This window comes from Zingiber officinale, chromosome 5B, assembly GCF_018446385.1.
Source record: "Zingiber officinale cultivar Zhangliang chromosome 5B, Zo_v1.1, whole genome shotgun sequence".
NCBI classification, from domain to species: Eukaryota; Viridiplantae; Streptophyta; class Magnoliopsida; order Zingiberales; family Zingiberaceae; genus Zingiber; species Zingiber officinale.
The window spans coordinates 107986301-108002704 of record NC_055995.1 but is presented as its reverse complement, the minus strand read 5'-3'; the positions used below and the strand labels follow the sequence as shown (position 1 = coordinate 108002704).

At 39.3% G+C, this 16404-nt stretch overlaps 1 protein-coding gene across 1 annotated transcript in view; it reads right to left on the bottom strand.

The window, feature by feature from the left end:
- LOC121985301 (sodium/hydrogen exchanger 6-like) overlaps positions 1 to 16404 on the bottom strand; it is a 68862-nt gene that overhangs the window by 11118 nt on the left and 41340 nt on the right. Inside the window, exon 10 of the mRNA XM_042538667.1 lies at positions 5565 to 5593. Coding sequence (XP_042394601.1) covers positions 5565 to 5593 — 29 coding nt within the window. The remainder of the gene's footprint in view (positions 1 to 5564; positions 5594 to 16404) is intronic.

The window sequence follows — 16404 nt, the reverse complement described above, 5'->3', positions numbered from 1 at the left end:
GAAAATGTAGCAATTCGAAAAAGAGAGAAATTGTATTGAACTTTAAAGGATTTTAAAAAGATTTGAGGTTCGTGATGTTCCATGTTCTAGGTGAAGAGACCAGTGTGTATGGATGGCTAGAATATTTAAGGGGGTGAATACTGATTGTTCCTACAAATAAAAACTAATACTACTCTTGCTACAAGGTAAGAAAGGTCACACAAGAATTAGTGCAGCGAAAATAAAACCATATTTATCATAATCCTAACACAAAGATGTAACGTGATTTGGAATCCTCGTTTCTAATCCATGGTCTATGACACGTTAGTGAGTCACTCCCGGAAAGCTCACTATTTTACTCTGATAATCTCTGAAGGGGAAGAAACCTCTTACAACATACAACATGAACTACAATGAAGATCAAAGAGGAGAGGATGGCTTAAAAGATTACAATGGAAAGGCTCAATATGATCTAACCAATCTATATTTTGTAAACCTTCAAAAATCCACCTTGCTAACTTTTATATAGCCTTCAACCTCTTCAATCTTTATTATTCAACAATCTATCATTGATCAGTCAACTAGATTCACCATCAATCACTTGGTTCCTTGATCACTTCAGTCCAAATCTACCTTAGATTTCACTATTAGCCAATTAAGCCACTATAACCTCAGCGCAACTTTATTTGATTAAGAGCTCCTTCCAACTTTGCTATTCCATCCACTGACTAGAATTCTTTATCAGTCAACTCACATTCAATTGGACTTATCTCTAATTGACTGGAACTTCGACTTTGATAATTGAATTTCTCTTATTAGCAATCATGCCCTAAGTGCTTGAGTTCGACCTTAAATTTTAATATTTGTGCAAACGGTTTAAATTAGGTGCTGCAAGTTGTATTTGATATGTGTTTGAGTTGTGTAGGGATTTGCAGGACACACATGAAGCTTCGAGAGCTAGACCACAAGATGAAAAGCACTGAGGTGGTGTTGGAGTAGCTTGTGAAGCATGACTTAGCGTCACCAAGTTAGCACTCTGATGGCTTGAAGTCCATAAAGAAAAGAGAAGGATAGTACGGGGCGTACAATGAACCACAGGATGAGAAGCATTGAGACACAACACTAGTGGCAACTGGTGGAGGCAAAATACATAGGCAAAGTGTGAAGGATGGCACATGGAGCAAGCCAAAAGCTTAATGCGAGATGGCCATGGTGGCAAAGTAAGGTACAAAACGTAAGCTTTTATTATGAATTGTAAGAGTTGAGGGACTGCATCCCTGGGAGAGGGTAAACTCAACTTAGGTGAAACTTGATTATTAGGATAATCATAGTCCGATTCCAATCGACTGGAACCAAGTCCAATCAATTGGAGAGTTGAGACGACTATTGAGTTGACTCAGGGTGATCAATCAATGATCAAAAAAAATATTTCTATTTGTGGATAGTCAATTGGATAGTTGAATAATGATTAGTGGTTAGTCGATTAATGAAGAACTAAAATCGAGTGATGTTGCAGCAATTAAGCCAAAATGAGTCGTTGATGAGTAATTTTGTGCCATAGCATTTGGATGGCCTAAGTAATACAATGACCCAATCAACTAATGTTGAAATTCAATCAACTTAAATAGTCATTACTAGGCTCAAGCTCAAACAATCAGATGAACCAATGGACTAATGTGTGGATCTAGTCAATTGATCTGTGACAGAAAAGTTGAACAAGTGAAGGTTGAAGAGGGATGAAGGTTATATAGGGGAGTAAGGTGGACACTTCATGGTTGATGAAATAGTGATTTATTAGATCCTATTAGGCCTCATCTTGTAATCCTTAACCTTTTAATTTCATTATATACTTGTACGTTGTGAGAGGTTTCTCCACTTCCAGAGGTTAATCGTGAAGGAGAAAGATAGTGGGCTTTTCGAAAGTGACTCACCAATGAGTCATAAGTTGTAGAATAGGAAAAAGGATTCTGAACAACGTTAAACCTCCTTATTACAGATTGGTATGAAAATTTCTTTATGTCTATTTTTATTCCACTATGCTAACCTTATGTGACCTTGCTAAGCTTGTAGAAAAAGTAGGATACCTGTTGGTATGCAAGTTTCTTTATATTTATTTTTATTCCAGAGCACTAAGCTTATATGACCTTGCTAAGCTTGTAGCAAAGATAGGATTAGAATTCAATTGTAGGTACAATCACCATTCATCCTCCTCTAGCTGATCCATCACATTCAATCCTAGCATTGCCTAGGTTAAAGATTAAAACTCTGATCATCCTAAGTCGACTCTTTAGTCGACTCGCTCACTAAACAGCTGGACTTGGCTCCATTTGACTAGAATTTTGACTTCAATCATCCTAATGATCAAGTCTAGCCTAGGTTAAAGACTACCCTCTTCCAAGACTACAAATCTCTCAACTCTCATAGCTCACATACTAGAGCGTACCATCAGTAGTTTAACTTCGCCACCAGTGTCATCTCTCTTCAGTTTACTCGTCACTCAGATGCACCAAACTCTTGACTCATTTCACGTATCATCCTTCACACTGCACTTATGTAATGCACCTTCCGACTGTCATCAACGTTCAACCAAGATGTTCATCCTATAGTCTCCCAAATGTTCATTCCATCCTTCTCCTTCCAATAGGCCTCGATCCATTGAGTTGCCAACTTAACTACGTCATGTCATGCTCCACGAGCTACTCCATACCACCTTAATGTTTCTCGTCTTGCGATCCCTTAGTTACCTCATGCAACCTGAGTTGGTAATCCTATATCCCAATGTCCTCACCTGAGTTGGTATGCCATTTCCAATTTGAACACCAGAATGAAGACGAACGCCCAGTGGAGGAATTCGAGGTTGCTAGAACCACATTACCCTGGATACCTCTCATATCCAACTACTACCAAAGTCCTCCACCCTTTTCTTCAGGTCCTTGAGCAAGATTTGATTGGTGACATCAGTCCGTCTATTAATCTAGGGATGAGCAACTAAGGTGAATTTCAACTTAATTTCATATTCATAGGCTCATAGCAGTAATTCCTGTTTTAAAACTGCTGAATTTGGTTGTATTGTCCGTCACCAACACTAGGGATACTAAATCATGTATTATATTTTTCCACATGAAATCTTCGGTCTACTTCTCAGTTGTATTTCATATTGGGTCTCGTCAGTCTCTTTAGTTTACTCGTCACTCAGATGCACCAAACTCACGACTCATTTCACGTATCATCCTTCACACTGCACTTATGTAATGCACCTTCCGACTGTCATCAACGTTCAACCAAGATGTTCATCCTATAGTCTCCCAAATGTTCATTCCATCCTTCTCCTTCCAATAGGCCTCGATCCATTGAGTTGCCAACTTAACTGCATCATGTCATGCTCCACGAGCTACTCCATATCACCTTAATGTTTCTCGTCTTGCGATCCCTTAGTTACCTCATGCAACCTTCTCCAATTTCCAACGGACCTTCAAGATATTGAGTGTGTTGCTTTGCTGAGCCAAGTCATCATCAACACTTGACATTGTCAAATCATGAGCTCTTTAAGCTCCATGTGTATCCTGCTAAGTCCCTACATATCTTAAACACATATATCAAATACAACAACATACAAGACCTAACTTAAACCCTTTGCACAAACACCAAAACTCAAGATCGAGGCTGGCCACTTAGGGCATGATTGCACCAACACTAAAGATCTTTGTTCCCTCCATTGTGGTAACGTTGTATGCTCCTGATTTTACCTTTTTGGCTATCTTGTGGGGGCCTTCCTAGCTTGGTGTCACCTTCGCTTGATCCATTGGATTGCTTGCCTTAGCTTCCCCTCCCCATCTTTAGCCTTCGATTTTTGATTCCTTGGTTTTAGGCTAGGTCACTACCAATTTGTACTATATTATGCATCTCCATGTGAGGTTTTAGATTGACTATACTAGATCCAGATTCACTCTCAAAATCTAATTCACCTACTCTTGCATGAAATTGGCAATCCTATATCCCAATGTTCTCACCTGAGTTGGTATGTCATTTCCAATTTGAACACCAGAATGAAGACGGACTCCCAGTGGAGGAATTCGAGGTTGCTAGAACCACATTACCCTGGATACCTCTCATATCCAACTACTACCAAAGTCCTCCACCCTTTTCTTCAGGTCCTTAAGCAAGATTTGATTGGTGACATCAGTCTGTCTATTAATCTAGGGATGAGCAACTAAGGTGAATTTCAACTTAATTTCTTATTCATAGGCTCATAGCAGTAATTCCTGTTTTAAAGCTGCTGAATTTGGTTGTTTTGTCCGTCACCAACACTAGGGATACTAAATCATGTATTATATTTTTCCACATGAAATCTTCGGTCTACTTCTCAGTTGTATTTTTCCATTGGATTGCTTGCCTTAGCTTCCCCTCCCCATCTTTAGCCTTCTCTTTTTGATTCCTTAGTTTTAGGCTAGGTCACTACCAATTTGTACTATATTATGCATCTCCATGTGAGGTTTTAGATTGACTATACTAGATCCAGATTCACTCTCAAAATCTAATTCACCTACTCTTGCATGAAATTGGCAATCCTATATCCCAATGTTCTCACCTGAGTTGGTATGCCATTTCCAATTTGAACACCAGAATGAAGACGGACCCCCAGTGGAGGAATTCGAGGTTGCTAGAACCACATTACCCTGGATACCTCTCATATCCAACTACTACCAAAGTCCTCCACCCTTTTCTTCAGGTCCTTAAGCAAGATTTGATTGGTGACATCAGTCTGTCTATTAATCTAGGGATGAGCAACTAAGGTGAATTTCAACTTAATTTCATATTCATAGGCTCATAGCAGTAATTCCTGTTTTAAAGCTGCTGAATTTGGTTGTATTGTCCGTCACCAACACTAGGGATACTAAATCATGTATTATATTTTTCCACATGAAATCTTCGGTCTACTTCTCAATTGTATTTCATATTGGGTTCCCCTCCTCAAGGAATTCAAGAAGTGAGTATATCTATAACAAATTATATTTCTTTATATATTTGTAGCAACTTAAGGTAGAGCACTGAGTATAGAGTCTTAAAAATGAAGCATCACATAATACTGGGGACCTAATTATAAGTTTTAGTACAAATAGAAAGAAGAAACTCCCTACAGAAATAGCCCTAACCTACCCTGTTACAGTATCAAACTAATACAAGTAAACTGGACAAACAGGGAAGTACAAAATTAAATATAGGCCAAACATGAGAAAGTCTAGATTCCACCTAAATATATTTCAACCAAATGAACTAAAAATTTGAATTGGTAAAAAAAATATTTAAACTACTCCAAATTTGTTGCGATCTATTATTCTGCAAATCTGTAGTAGACGACTTCTGGCAAAAGCAAATAATACCCTAATTCTTTTAGGTAAGTAATTAGAATTAGAGAACAAACTTATGCAATTGTCGATGACAAAGCATAATGCTGAAACACAATAAGGTTTGCAATACTTTGCTTAAAAATCAAAAAATGAAAAAAAAAACAAAAATTTAGTATCCTAAAGAAAGATAACCAAAATCTTTAATGAATCCAGATGGCAAGCTGATCAAAAGGATATAAGAGCAGAGATGAAACCCACTCCAACCCCTGCAGAAATGTTAAGTTAGTCAGAAGAGTCTACAGCTTTTAAAGGCTGAGCATGAAAGAATTAAGAGAAAAACTGTACTAAGAAAAATGCCAATAAATAATACACTTGCATAATGGCAAGGGAAAATTAAAACCATATCATAGAATGATTATGTAATAGTATCCTTATAGATTGGGGGAATAATATTGTATATAAAGTTGTGAGAGAACTATTATATTGTATTTACAGGACTCAACACACACCTTAAACTCAATGCACCTAACAAAGAATTAAACCAATTAATTAGAACCTGATTATTCTAATACTCTCGATCAAACTGAGTAGATCGCCTAATTATTCTAAGGGGTGCTGAACCACCCAACACAATACGAGATTTCAAACCATGAGTGAACTTCTCCTTACAAATAACACTTTCTCGGTAATTGAATCATATCAAGCTGATGCTACACAATGTAGCAACATGTTCTCATTCATCATCATGAGCAACAGAATTATGATGACACAATGAATATATGAAAGGATCAAATAAGCTATCTCTCATGAATGCAAAGTAAAGTTTGATATCACATTCTAGTTGAAATGAGATCGATGGTGCCATGCCAACAATGTTGACACATGGTGTCGAAGGCATCAATAAGGAGAAAGAAGGAATAGGGGAGGAGGAAGACATAGGAGTGGTGTAGAAGAGGAAGAAGATTGGAGAAGAAAAGAAGCAATATTGATTCATCACATCACCTGTTCTTATCGCATCACATTCCCATTTGTTACAAATATCACAGAATTCTAGGGGAGTTCTCACACCACATCTCCATCATTGCAAAAGCCTCACATGAAGTTTGCATTGATCGCCATTATCTTGTTAAGCCTTGTGTTATCTATCACGTATAGCTTTTTGTGATTTTTGAGAGTTCTACACTATAGTCGGTTGGTGGAAATAACATATTTAGTCTATGTTATCAGCATGGAACAAAATTTTAAACTATGATACTAAGTATAAAATAGTAAATGAACAAAAAATCATAGGAAATTTAAAAGCATCATACAAAACATAAATCCCAATAATTTAATGTCTTAGAGCAACAATTACAATTACAGTAGTGTGCCTAAAAACTCCCCTTGGGCTAATCAAGGGATGAGTATTAGTTTGGTCACAATTTATCTATTAGTAAATATCACAACCCCACATGCACAGATATCTCAAAGTGTGATCCCTACTTAGGCAATGGCCCTAACTATCACAGACCTTGTAATATCCCTAAAAGAATATAATCTTTTGTTAGGCATCAAGAACCTAACCATCATCCAACCTGTGATATATTTAAAGTTATGTGATTCCTTGTTAGGCATTAGCAACCCAAAAGATCATGGGCCTTATCATGATTGCAAGTAAAAAGCTCTATAATCTCTTGGTGAATAGTCAGCTCTTCCCGTTTAGAGAGAGAAGCTCTCTCTTCTCAATAGGTAGGAAAGTGACAGGAAAGGATACAGTTGGCTCCTCTTGCATCTGAAGAAGCTCCTCCTCCGAAGGGGGAAGGGGTATCCCTAAAGCGAGGCTCAACTAGAGGCTAACACTCACTGGACTCAGGTGGTGTTGTGGGGGTTCCTCTAGAGGATAGCTATGCTTGCACTTGGTGGCACATCGAGTGGAGGGACAACACAACTGCTGGACAAAGAGGCAACACCATGCTGCTGTTGGGCGACAGTGGTGAAGAGGGTTCTCAAGGATGAAGATTATTGTTAACCTACTAAACAAGCAGCTTCCGTTTGGCTTATGGGGACAAACAGTGCCATTGGTTACTACTTGGAACCGATGCGCCATGGCTACTGCTTGGAAGGCAGAAGGGATTCAAGGCTAGAAGGGGACGACGTTACTAACCAGACGGAAGAGCAAGTGAAGCTCCTTGGGCCTTCCCCTTGTTGTCGTTGCTAGGACGGTGACACCCTCCCTCACCAAGCCACTTCAAGTTGGAAGTGTGAAGCAAAGATCAACTGAAAAGCACACTAAACATATAGCCCTGGGGGACAAGGCCGACAGAAGAGAAGCACAGGAGGAGGCTGTGGCATGCCAACAGACCGGTCAGAATAGATGTTTGCTTTCTCAAGGTGCACAGCCTTAGTAGAGAGTGGAGCGTGGCGTGCCTGCCTCACTGTTGGAGATTTCCCGTGGAGGAGGAATCTGGACTTAGGATGGAGGCAGAGCAGGATACTCTGTACTAAGCGGGGGCACACCACGCCAGCGACTAAAGGGCATGAATTTCCAAGGCTAGGGACAGTAACCTCACACTTGTTTTCGGTAGGTGGAGGCAGCAGCTAAAGAAAGGAGTTGCCAGGGAAGAAATTGATTGTAGCAAGAAAAGTAGCAAAGGCTGCTATGGGGACCCTAGGTACTCCAGTCCAGACTTCATCTTATGGCGCCAACACATCGGCACTCTAGAGTGCACCTGCAGACTTGCACAAAGCTACCGAAAGGAGCGGTAGGACAGTAAGCCAAGTATGCAACCTCTAAGGAAGAATCAGGTAATCTCGACCAAAGTCATGGTGATGATGCTACAACAGGGTAGTAAGTGAGCTACCTCTGAGGTTGGACGGAGTAAGAGGCAAACACACGGCCTAGGGATAATGCTTGCATACACCGAGGCCTGGCGCTCATTTTGTTACGGGGATGAGATGCAGTTGTGGTGCAAGGGATCTACCTCCGTTGATGACTCCCCCGGCGGAGTGAGAGGCAACCATGCAACCTAGGGCTACTGGTCATCCATCACGGCTTGGTGCCATGTGCGATTTTGGAGTTCGAAGGCAAATGCACTTTGGGTATCTCCTAAGCAAATTAAGGTTGGATAGATATTATGGCTATTCCCTATCAAACTTTTCTCTGTGATACAAACACAGCTATAGACGACTGAAGCTACTCAATCTAACCTTTGGTTGATATTGACTATATGTTTAAATCAAGATTTAAAATTTCGATCATATCGAAGTTTCAATCTCAGATTGAAATAATTTTGATATAGTATCATAACGTGTCAATATAATTTCGATATTTTTTTATTTATATATAATAATTATAAAATAAATATATTGATGGTGTATATAAAAATAAATTATATATTAATTTTATATAAATTCTCAATTATTAAATAATTTAATATTATTAGAAAAATAATTAAAAATAATTTTATTTAAATAAAATTGATATATCAATAACTCGAATTAAAATGGATCTATCTATAATAATAATAAGTACATAAATTAATATAGGATATTACTTTATATATAATAATAATTATATAAATTAACTATTTATTCATTTAATTAATTATTAATTAAATAATATATATTTTAAATAGTAAAAAATTATCAAGTAAAAAAATAAAAAAAATATATCAGGATATAAATATTATTATTAGATTTTTAAAAAAATAAAATTTTTAAGAATTTTTTAAAATTTTAAATAAAATTTAAAATAATACAAAATAATAAAAAAATATTAGAAAATTTTAAATGGAATTTAAAACATTTTAAAAAAAATCAGAATATTAATTAATAAAATTTATTAAATTTATTTAAATTTTACATATATTTTTTATATATTTTATTAAGTTAATTTAATTAGGACTTATAAAAATATGTTCGAAATATCACACATACTTAAGAATTGTTTAAATTAATTAAATAAAATAATTATTTATCAAAAAATAAGCGCGTATCCGTGATCATCCGCCGTAATCACTCGCCCGTGATTAGCGCGGGGGATGTCCAACGATGCCAAAAGTATCGTCAGACGCATCTGGTGGCGAAAGAAGGGTCACCAGACGCATCCGGCGACGACAAAAGGGTCGTCAGACCCGTCCGAAGGCGCCGGTTGGGTCGTCCGGCCACGCCTTCGACGCCACAAAAGGCTTCGCCTGACGCCTTTGGTGCCAAAGGTGTCGCGGAACGCTTCCAAGGCTGCCGGAGGCATCCCGCGACTCCTCCGACGGTCGCCGAAGGAGTCGCTGGGGCGGCCCACGGAGGCGTCCGCAACTCCTCTAGACGGGAACAACTCCTGTGCCGGTTTCGACCGCCTGACGGAATGTTAAAAATCGTCTGTGTCGAGCGGCATGGAACGACATTTTGAACCCTAATTTAAATTAGGAACTACGTTGGGTACGCCCAATCAAGATTGTACATCATTGTTAATTTGGATATGTTTTTTTACCTATAAAAAAAAACTAAGAAGTTGTATAATCATCGAGCGAAATGCCAATAAATGAGTCAAGATGTTTGTTACGACTCTTTACACTCTAATTCATCCCATTTTATATGTTCATGTTAATGTACATATTTTACATAAGACGTGCTAGATTGAATAACATGTAATAAGAACAATCTCTAGATGCTTTCACAAACAAGGACAACAAACACTAGTATGCATCACCAATACAATCAAGATATTCTAAGCAAATCACTAGTCATATCAACATAGCTGCCAGTTTCTTCTCTCAAGAAAAGTGGTTGGAAGTTGGATAGGAGGTGCTGGGCTGCTCTTCCGATGGCCGTGTAGGCTCTTTTTCCTCTCACCGGCGGTGAGGGAACTTGTGCATGGCAGTGGCGGTGCTTCTCTTGGAGTTGGCGGCGGTTTTCTGTGAAGGTGGTTGCCGGAGTTGGAGTAGAAGGTGCAGATAGTTGTGTTGGCGGACGCTTTGTCCTGGGGTTCCTTGTGCAAACAGACCGCTAGACAGTTGTGTTTTCGTTTTCAATCTTTCCAGCGATCACCGGAGGCCTTCCTGGCCTAGGGTGGAGGTGGCTGGTCCACAACAAGACAAAGGAGTTGGTGGAAGGCTGACTCTGCAGGGACAATTGCATGAGGGTGCAAGGCACCAAACAGGCTGTCACTCCCGTTTTGGGTGGCTGCAGGCTGCAGGCTGCAGGCTGCAGGCTGCAGGCAGGAGTTGCACCCTTGTCTTTTGCACCAAAATGGCAAGGAGGCAGGGGACTGCTACAAGCAGAGGCCAAACCCAATCACCACCTTGTTTTGGTCCTCAAGAAGCTGGGAATGTGCAGGAAGAGGCAGAAGACGCTGCTGTGATTCCAGAAAGTGCTGCTGAATTGGAATCACTTGTTGACTAGGGAAAGGAGACTGCGGATGGTGATCAGAATCGGGAAGAGGCTGCTGATCAGAATCAAGGGGCTGAAGTAACTGAAGTGCCAACTGGAGAAGCTGAACGTCGGGCAACAGATGGTCCTCTTGGTGGGGAAGGGCATCCTAGGCTTGTCTTTTCAAAGATAATCGGAAGGCGAAGATGGCAACACATCTACAATAACACAAGGCCCAAGGGGAGAGGAGAGAATACAATTTGGTTATGACAATATTGAAATGGTGGAGGAATCAATGGGCTATTGCCTGGTCGGATGTTTCATGGGAAAGCACCAGGGAAGGATGGAGTGCAAGTGGTGGCTCGTAGATGGAGAGTTCCTTACAAATTTTTCAGGCACAAAAGAATTTGATGCGATTACGGATCAAGAGAACATGTTGCTTGGAGGGCCTTACTTTGCCTTTAGAATTCCGTTATTCTTGAAGCACATGCCTAGCTATTTTCTCTTCGAGGAGGACAAGAGGTTCATTCTAGCGTGGGTTCAAATTCATGGACTCCCTCCAGATTGTTGGACGCCAAAGGTACTTAGCATGATTGATTTTGAGTTGGGCAGGCCGTTATACACTGACAAATTGACACATACTCAAGAGAATTTGACCTTTGCTCACCTCTTGGTGGAGATCTCGGTAATTGGAGAAAGAATCAAGAGAGCTTGATCTAGAGATATTATATGAGGTGATGCCAGATTTCTACGAGGAATGTCAAAGAATTGGACATTGAACAGCAAATTGAAGAGGAAATACACAACTATCGCAGCTGGCAGGAGATATAGCGAGTAGATGTTCCTAATCTGCAAGAGGTAGATGTTATTCAAGGTACGGATGAAGTCCAAGAGCCCCTCCACAAGCAAATGGTGAAGCAACAAATGAAGAAGCTACAACAAATGTAGTAGAGGTGGTGGATCCGGTTGCAGTGGAATACCCAGCTGATCCTGGCCAGTTTGAAGGACAGTCGGTTATTTCCCAATTGCATTCAGAATAGGAGCAACAGGGAGGGAGTAGAGCACCACCGGCTCAACCTCAAGGAGAGGCAACAAGTTCGGTGGGCAAAGATGATCAGTCTAGAAATGCCCAGCATCAAGACTCCTGGGTACATATAGGGTAGAATCCTATAAAGCTTTCTTCCACATCCGGAGGAGCTCAACCCTCAACATTAGGCACAAGCAATAAGGTAGTAGGTGTCAGAAATATTCAGTATTGTCAGTATTAGTCCTAATACCAACTATGAGATAATTATAAAGGACTTTTTTTGTATCATATTTCATTATTAATAAAGGCAAAGTTGGTTATTATATTTACTTCAATTCAGTGCCGAATAAATAAGTATAATAATGTCCTAGAGTGGGAGGTTCTAATCTACAACATATCAATTGGTTGAATTGATAGTGAGATATTGTAGATATACATAGAACACTACTCTTAACTATTCCTAGTCAAATATTAATATGCAAGGACAATATTAATGCGTTGAGACTAGCATGTAGGTCAACGGATAACTTAATCTCACAAGTCATAGATATGAAATATCAAGTTAACATATGAGTATATATTAGAGAATATGTATTAAATGATCCACCATGAGAATATTTTATGGATCGTTGTATGTGTCATAAACATTCTCATGGGACTATTAGTATGAATAGTCCTTAGACCTGAAGTCACTACGGTTCCCTACATAAGGAGTTGTATACTTTGGTATCGACAAATGTCACCCGTAACAGGATGGACCATAAAGTCGATCACTGGGTATGCAATAAGTTATGCAGAGGGATGTGAATAATGTAGATGGGATCTATCCCTTCCATATAACGGAAGTGATATCTATGGACTCCTTGATTAGTAGGACACAAGAAAGCATGATCATATTTAAATGAGTCAATATGCGATATTGAGCTTATTTGATTGAGTGTGTTTACTTAGAGATCAAGAAACACAAAGATTGATAAGAGGATGACACGGTCTATGCCTCATTGATCAATCTAGATATCAAGGATAGAAGGATTGAGTCATACAAGATAATAACCACGGAAAGGTTAAGTCAGATCTTGACATTCTCGTCACTTGAGTAGTAATGATGTCTTGCTAAATGTCACTCATTGCTTATATATCTAAATGTTGATTTGGATACATTGTCAACGTTACGAGAATTTATTGGGTCACACACAAAAAACAAGTCAATAGAGATAGATTCATATGATGGATCATTGGATTAAATTTAATTCAAATTAGACTCATTAAGTTAGACTCAATTGGATCTAACTATTAGATTGAGTCCAATTTGAATTAAGATTCATTGAATCAATTAGATTAATGATTAATGAGTTGGACTCATTAAATGATTTCATGAATTTGAATTCATGAAAAAAGAGGAGTGTACAACTTGAATTACTCATGCATTGGATGCATTAGATGAAGAGTGAACAATTTGAATTACTCATGTATTGGATTTATTGGATGAAGACAAATATTAATGTCAATTAAGGCAATTGACATTAAGGCATAAGGCAATTTCATTAATCTATAAAAGGGGGGTTTTGGATTCATTTTGATGATGAGTTTTTGGTGTTCTTACTCTTCTTCCTCTTCTCTTCCACTTGACCGAAACTTTCAAGAAGGGTTGCTAGCACAACCTTTGGTTGTTTTATTCTCCACTTTGTGAGTTTATGAGACAAACGAGACTTGTTTGTGTGCATACCATAGAGGCGCGACCACTTGATCGCGCTAAGATCCGCATCTAAACAAACGTTGCTGTCGGGATTGCGAAGGGCACGCAACAAAGGTATAACTCTCTCTCATGTAAATCTTAGTATATGGTTTCCTTTCGCTTGGATCTTCTGAAGGAACTAGATATTTTTTGTTGCGCTTTCGCGTGTTTAGCATCCTAGTTCTTTACAAGTATAGCAAGCAACTGGGGCGCGAGCAACCCAAACAAATGCTCAATGATGGTCGCCGCTTGGAACATAGGAGGCTTCCATAAGTTCCTTAATCATTGGGGGTTCAGGCACAAAAATATGTAAGTATTGGCATTTCTGGAAATCAAACTCAATGAGGTTGCCCTTGATCCAATTCTACGACAAAAATTCGCAGGTATAGACATTGCAAATAATTTCAGCTATTCTAACTGTGGGCGCATAGTTCTTCTTTGGGATGTACAGCAGATTTACATGGACATTATTACGGTAACATATCAGTTCATGCACTGTCATATCAAGTGTCAAATTATAGGGAGGGGTTTCTTAGTTACTTTTGTTTATAAATAGCACATTATAATCACTCGAAGACCATTGTGGGAGGGTCTTACCAACTTGGAGAGAACATAAAGGAACTTTGGCTGCTCATGGGAGACTTTAACTCAATATTATCAATCCATGAAAAAGCAGGGCCACCGGTTACAAATCATGAAATGAGGGATCTTCAACTTTTGTCCAAGCTTTCGACGGACCTTCATTCAATTGGGTGTCATTTAACTTGGACAAATGATGTGGTGTCTTGCAAATTGGATAGAGCTCTAGTACACTCACAATGGTTATCGGCTGATTATGATAGTTATGCAGAATTCATGGCTCAAGATGTCTATCGGATCACTCTTGTAGTATAGTACATACTCTTGTCCAAGATCGAGCCCCTAATTGGCCCTTTAAATTCTTTAACATGTGGGCACTACATGGAGAGTTTCAAGGTGTGGTGAAGGACTCTTGGGAAGCGCCTGTACAAGGCAATGCCGAATTCAACCTCAAGGCGAAATCATTAGAGGCAAGGGCTGGTTGAGATGGGTTGGATAAGAAGCATTTCAAGCACATTTCACAAAAGGCTCGAAGGGCAAAAGATGAACTACAGGCAACCTAATACATCACACTATTAGGGGGGAGGCGCCGATTAACTATGGACACTTAAGGAAGAATGTCACTGTAGGATCTGACTCTTCAAAAAAAAGGAAAGAAAATTCAAAGGGAGAATATGGAAATAAAGTTTTTAGGGGAGGGTTAAATCGTTATTAACCAACTAATTGACTCATGAGCTCGACCCAATTGGTAAGGAGTGGACTCAACCCTAGGGTTTAGTTGCTTAGAAGAGGGGTGGTGGAAATAAAAAAAAGAGGGAGAGGCTTCGGCAGAAGAAAAAAAAAAAGAAGAGGGAGAGGCTTCGGTGGAAGAAAGAAAAGAAGAGGGGGAGTAATCTCGGCGGCAAGCAAAGAAGAGGAGAGAAGGCTTCGACCTTGGAGGAAGAACGAGGCCTAAGGAACGTCCCATCGTTGCTTCTTGTCGTCACCCACACCAACACCAAGTCTTCGGGCACAAAGGCACTTCTTAAACCCTTTTCTTTCTACTTTTATGAATATGTAAACGCAGCAGAATTTCAACTTTCTTTCCCACGTTTTTGAACCTGAATACGCAGCCGGATTATGAGGGGGGTTGAGGGCTTAAGGTAGCAGGTTTCTGAGAGATTTCAGGATTGTGTACAGTGGGTTTTCGAGGGAATTTGAAGGCAAAGAGTAGCAGATTTTTGGAACGTTGTTTGATGTCGTGTGCAGCAATTTTCGAGGGGTGGGGTGCTCACGGGAGGTACGTAGCAGATTTCTAGAGCGTTGTTTGAGGTCGTGTGCAGTAGATTTCGAGGGGTGTTCGAGGGTGGCATGTAGTAGATTTTCTTTTTATGATTGCTTGAGATCGTGGACAACATATTTCGAGGGATGTTCGAGGGTAGTAAGTAGCAGATTTCGGATGGTTGTGGGAGGAGTGTGCGTACACTAGGTTTGACGAAAAATTGGTCACCTTATGGCCGAGGGAGATAGGAACCAGGGCATTGCCATGAGTAATCACAACACGGTAAAATAAACGAGTATTGTAAGTGATTGTTTTTGCTTTATGTAGTTAAGGGTATAAATGATTATCAAGCTTTAAGTAGATTAATGAATCGCATGTTCATTGAGCTTCATGAAGAATTATGTTATACATGTTTGTTTGATTTTTTTTCTATGTATTGATGATGTGCATGTTTATTGGCGCTGCGCAGTTTAATGATATGTATGTTTATTAGACTTTACATAAACTGATAGGATATACTAGGGATATGATTCATGATTCCCTTAGTAGAAAGGATATATATATATATATATATAAAATAATGAGGATTAAAGGAAATTTTGCAAGGGCCAAGACCCTAGAGGGACCCCGTTTACGGGACAAGGTCCCAGAGAGACCCCAATATCAGATTTCCACATTCGGCCACGGTCCAGTGACAAGAGTTGTTGACGCCCCGCCGCCTGGTACCATGGTTATACAGATTGATCGATCGAATAAAGGATAAAGGATATATGATATACTTCCACCCAAGAATGACACATGATGAATGCTAAGGGATAATGCTATATGATAGGATGATTTTTTTTTAGATATGTGATTTGTTGTATTTAAAGTTGGCGCTTCTTAGTAGATGCATATATTTTCTTTGTTTAAATTACATGTACTTCAACTAGAACTTTCAAGTAAGGGTAGATCTAACGATGCATGCAATGGTATATGAAATTTTTACTATCGTGGTTTAGAGGTGCTGAGTTAGACTCACAAGGTTTATTTTTGTGGCAGGTGAAGAAACTGATGATATTGGAGGATCGAACCCTTGACCAGACTGGGTTGGACAGTATATTCCCAAGGACCTTGAAATTCCGCATTAAGA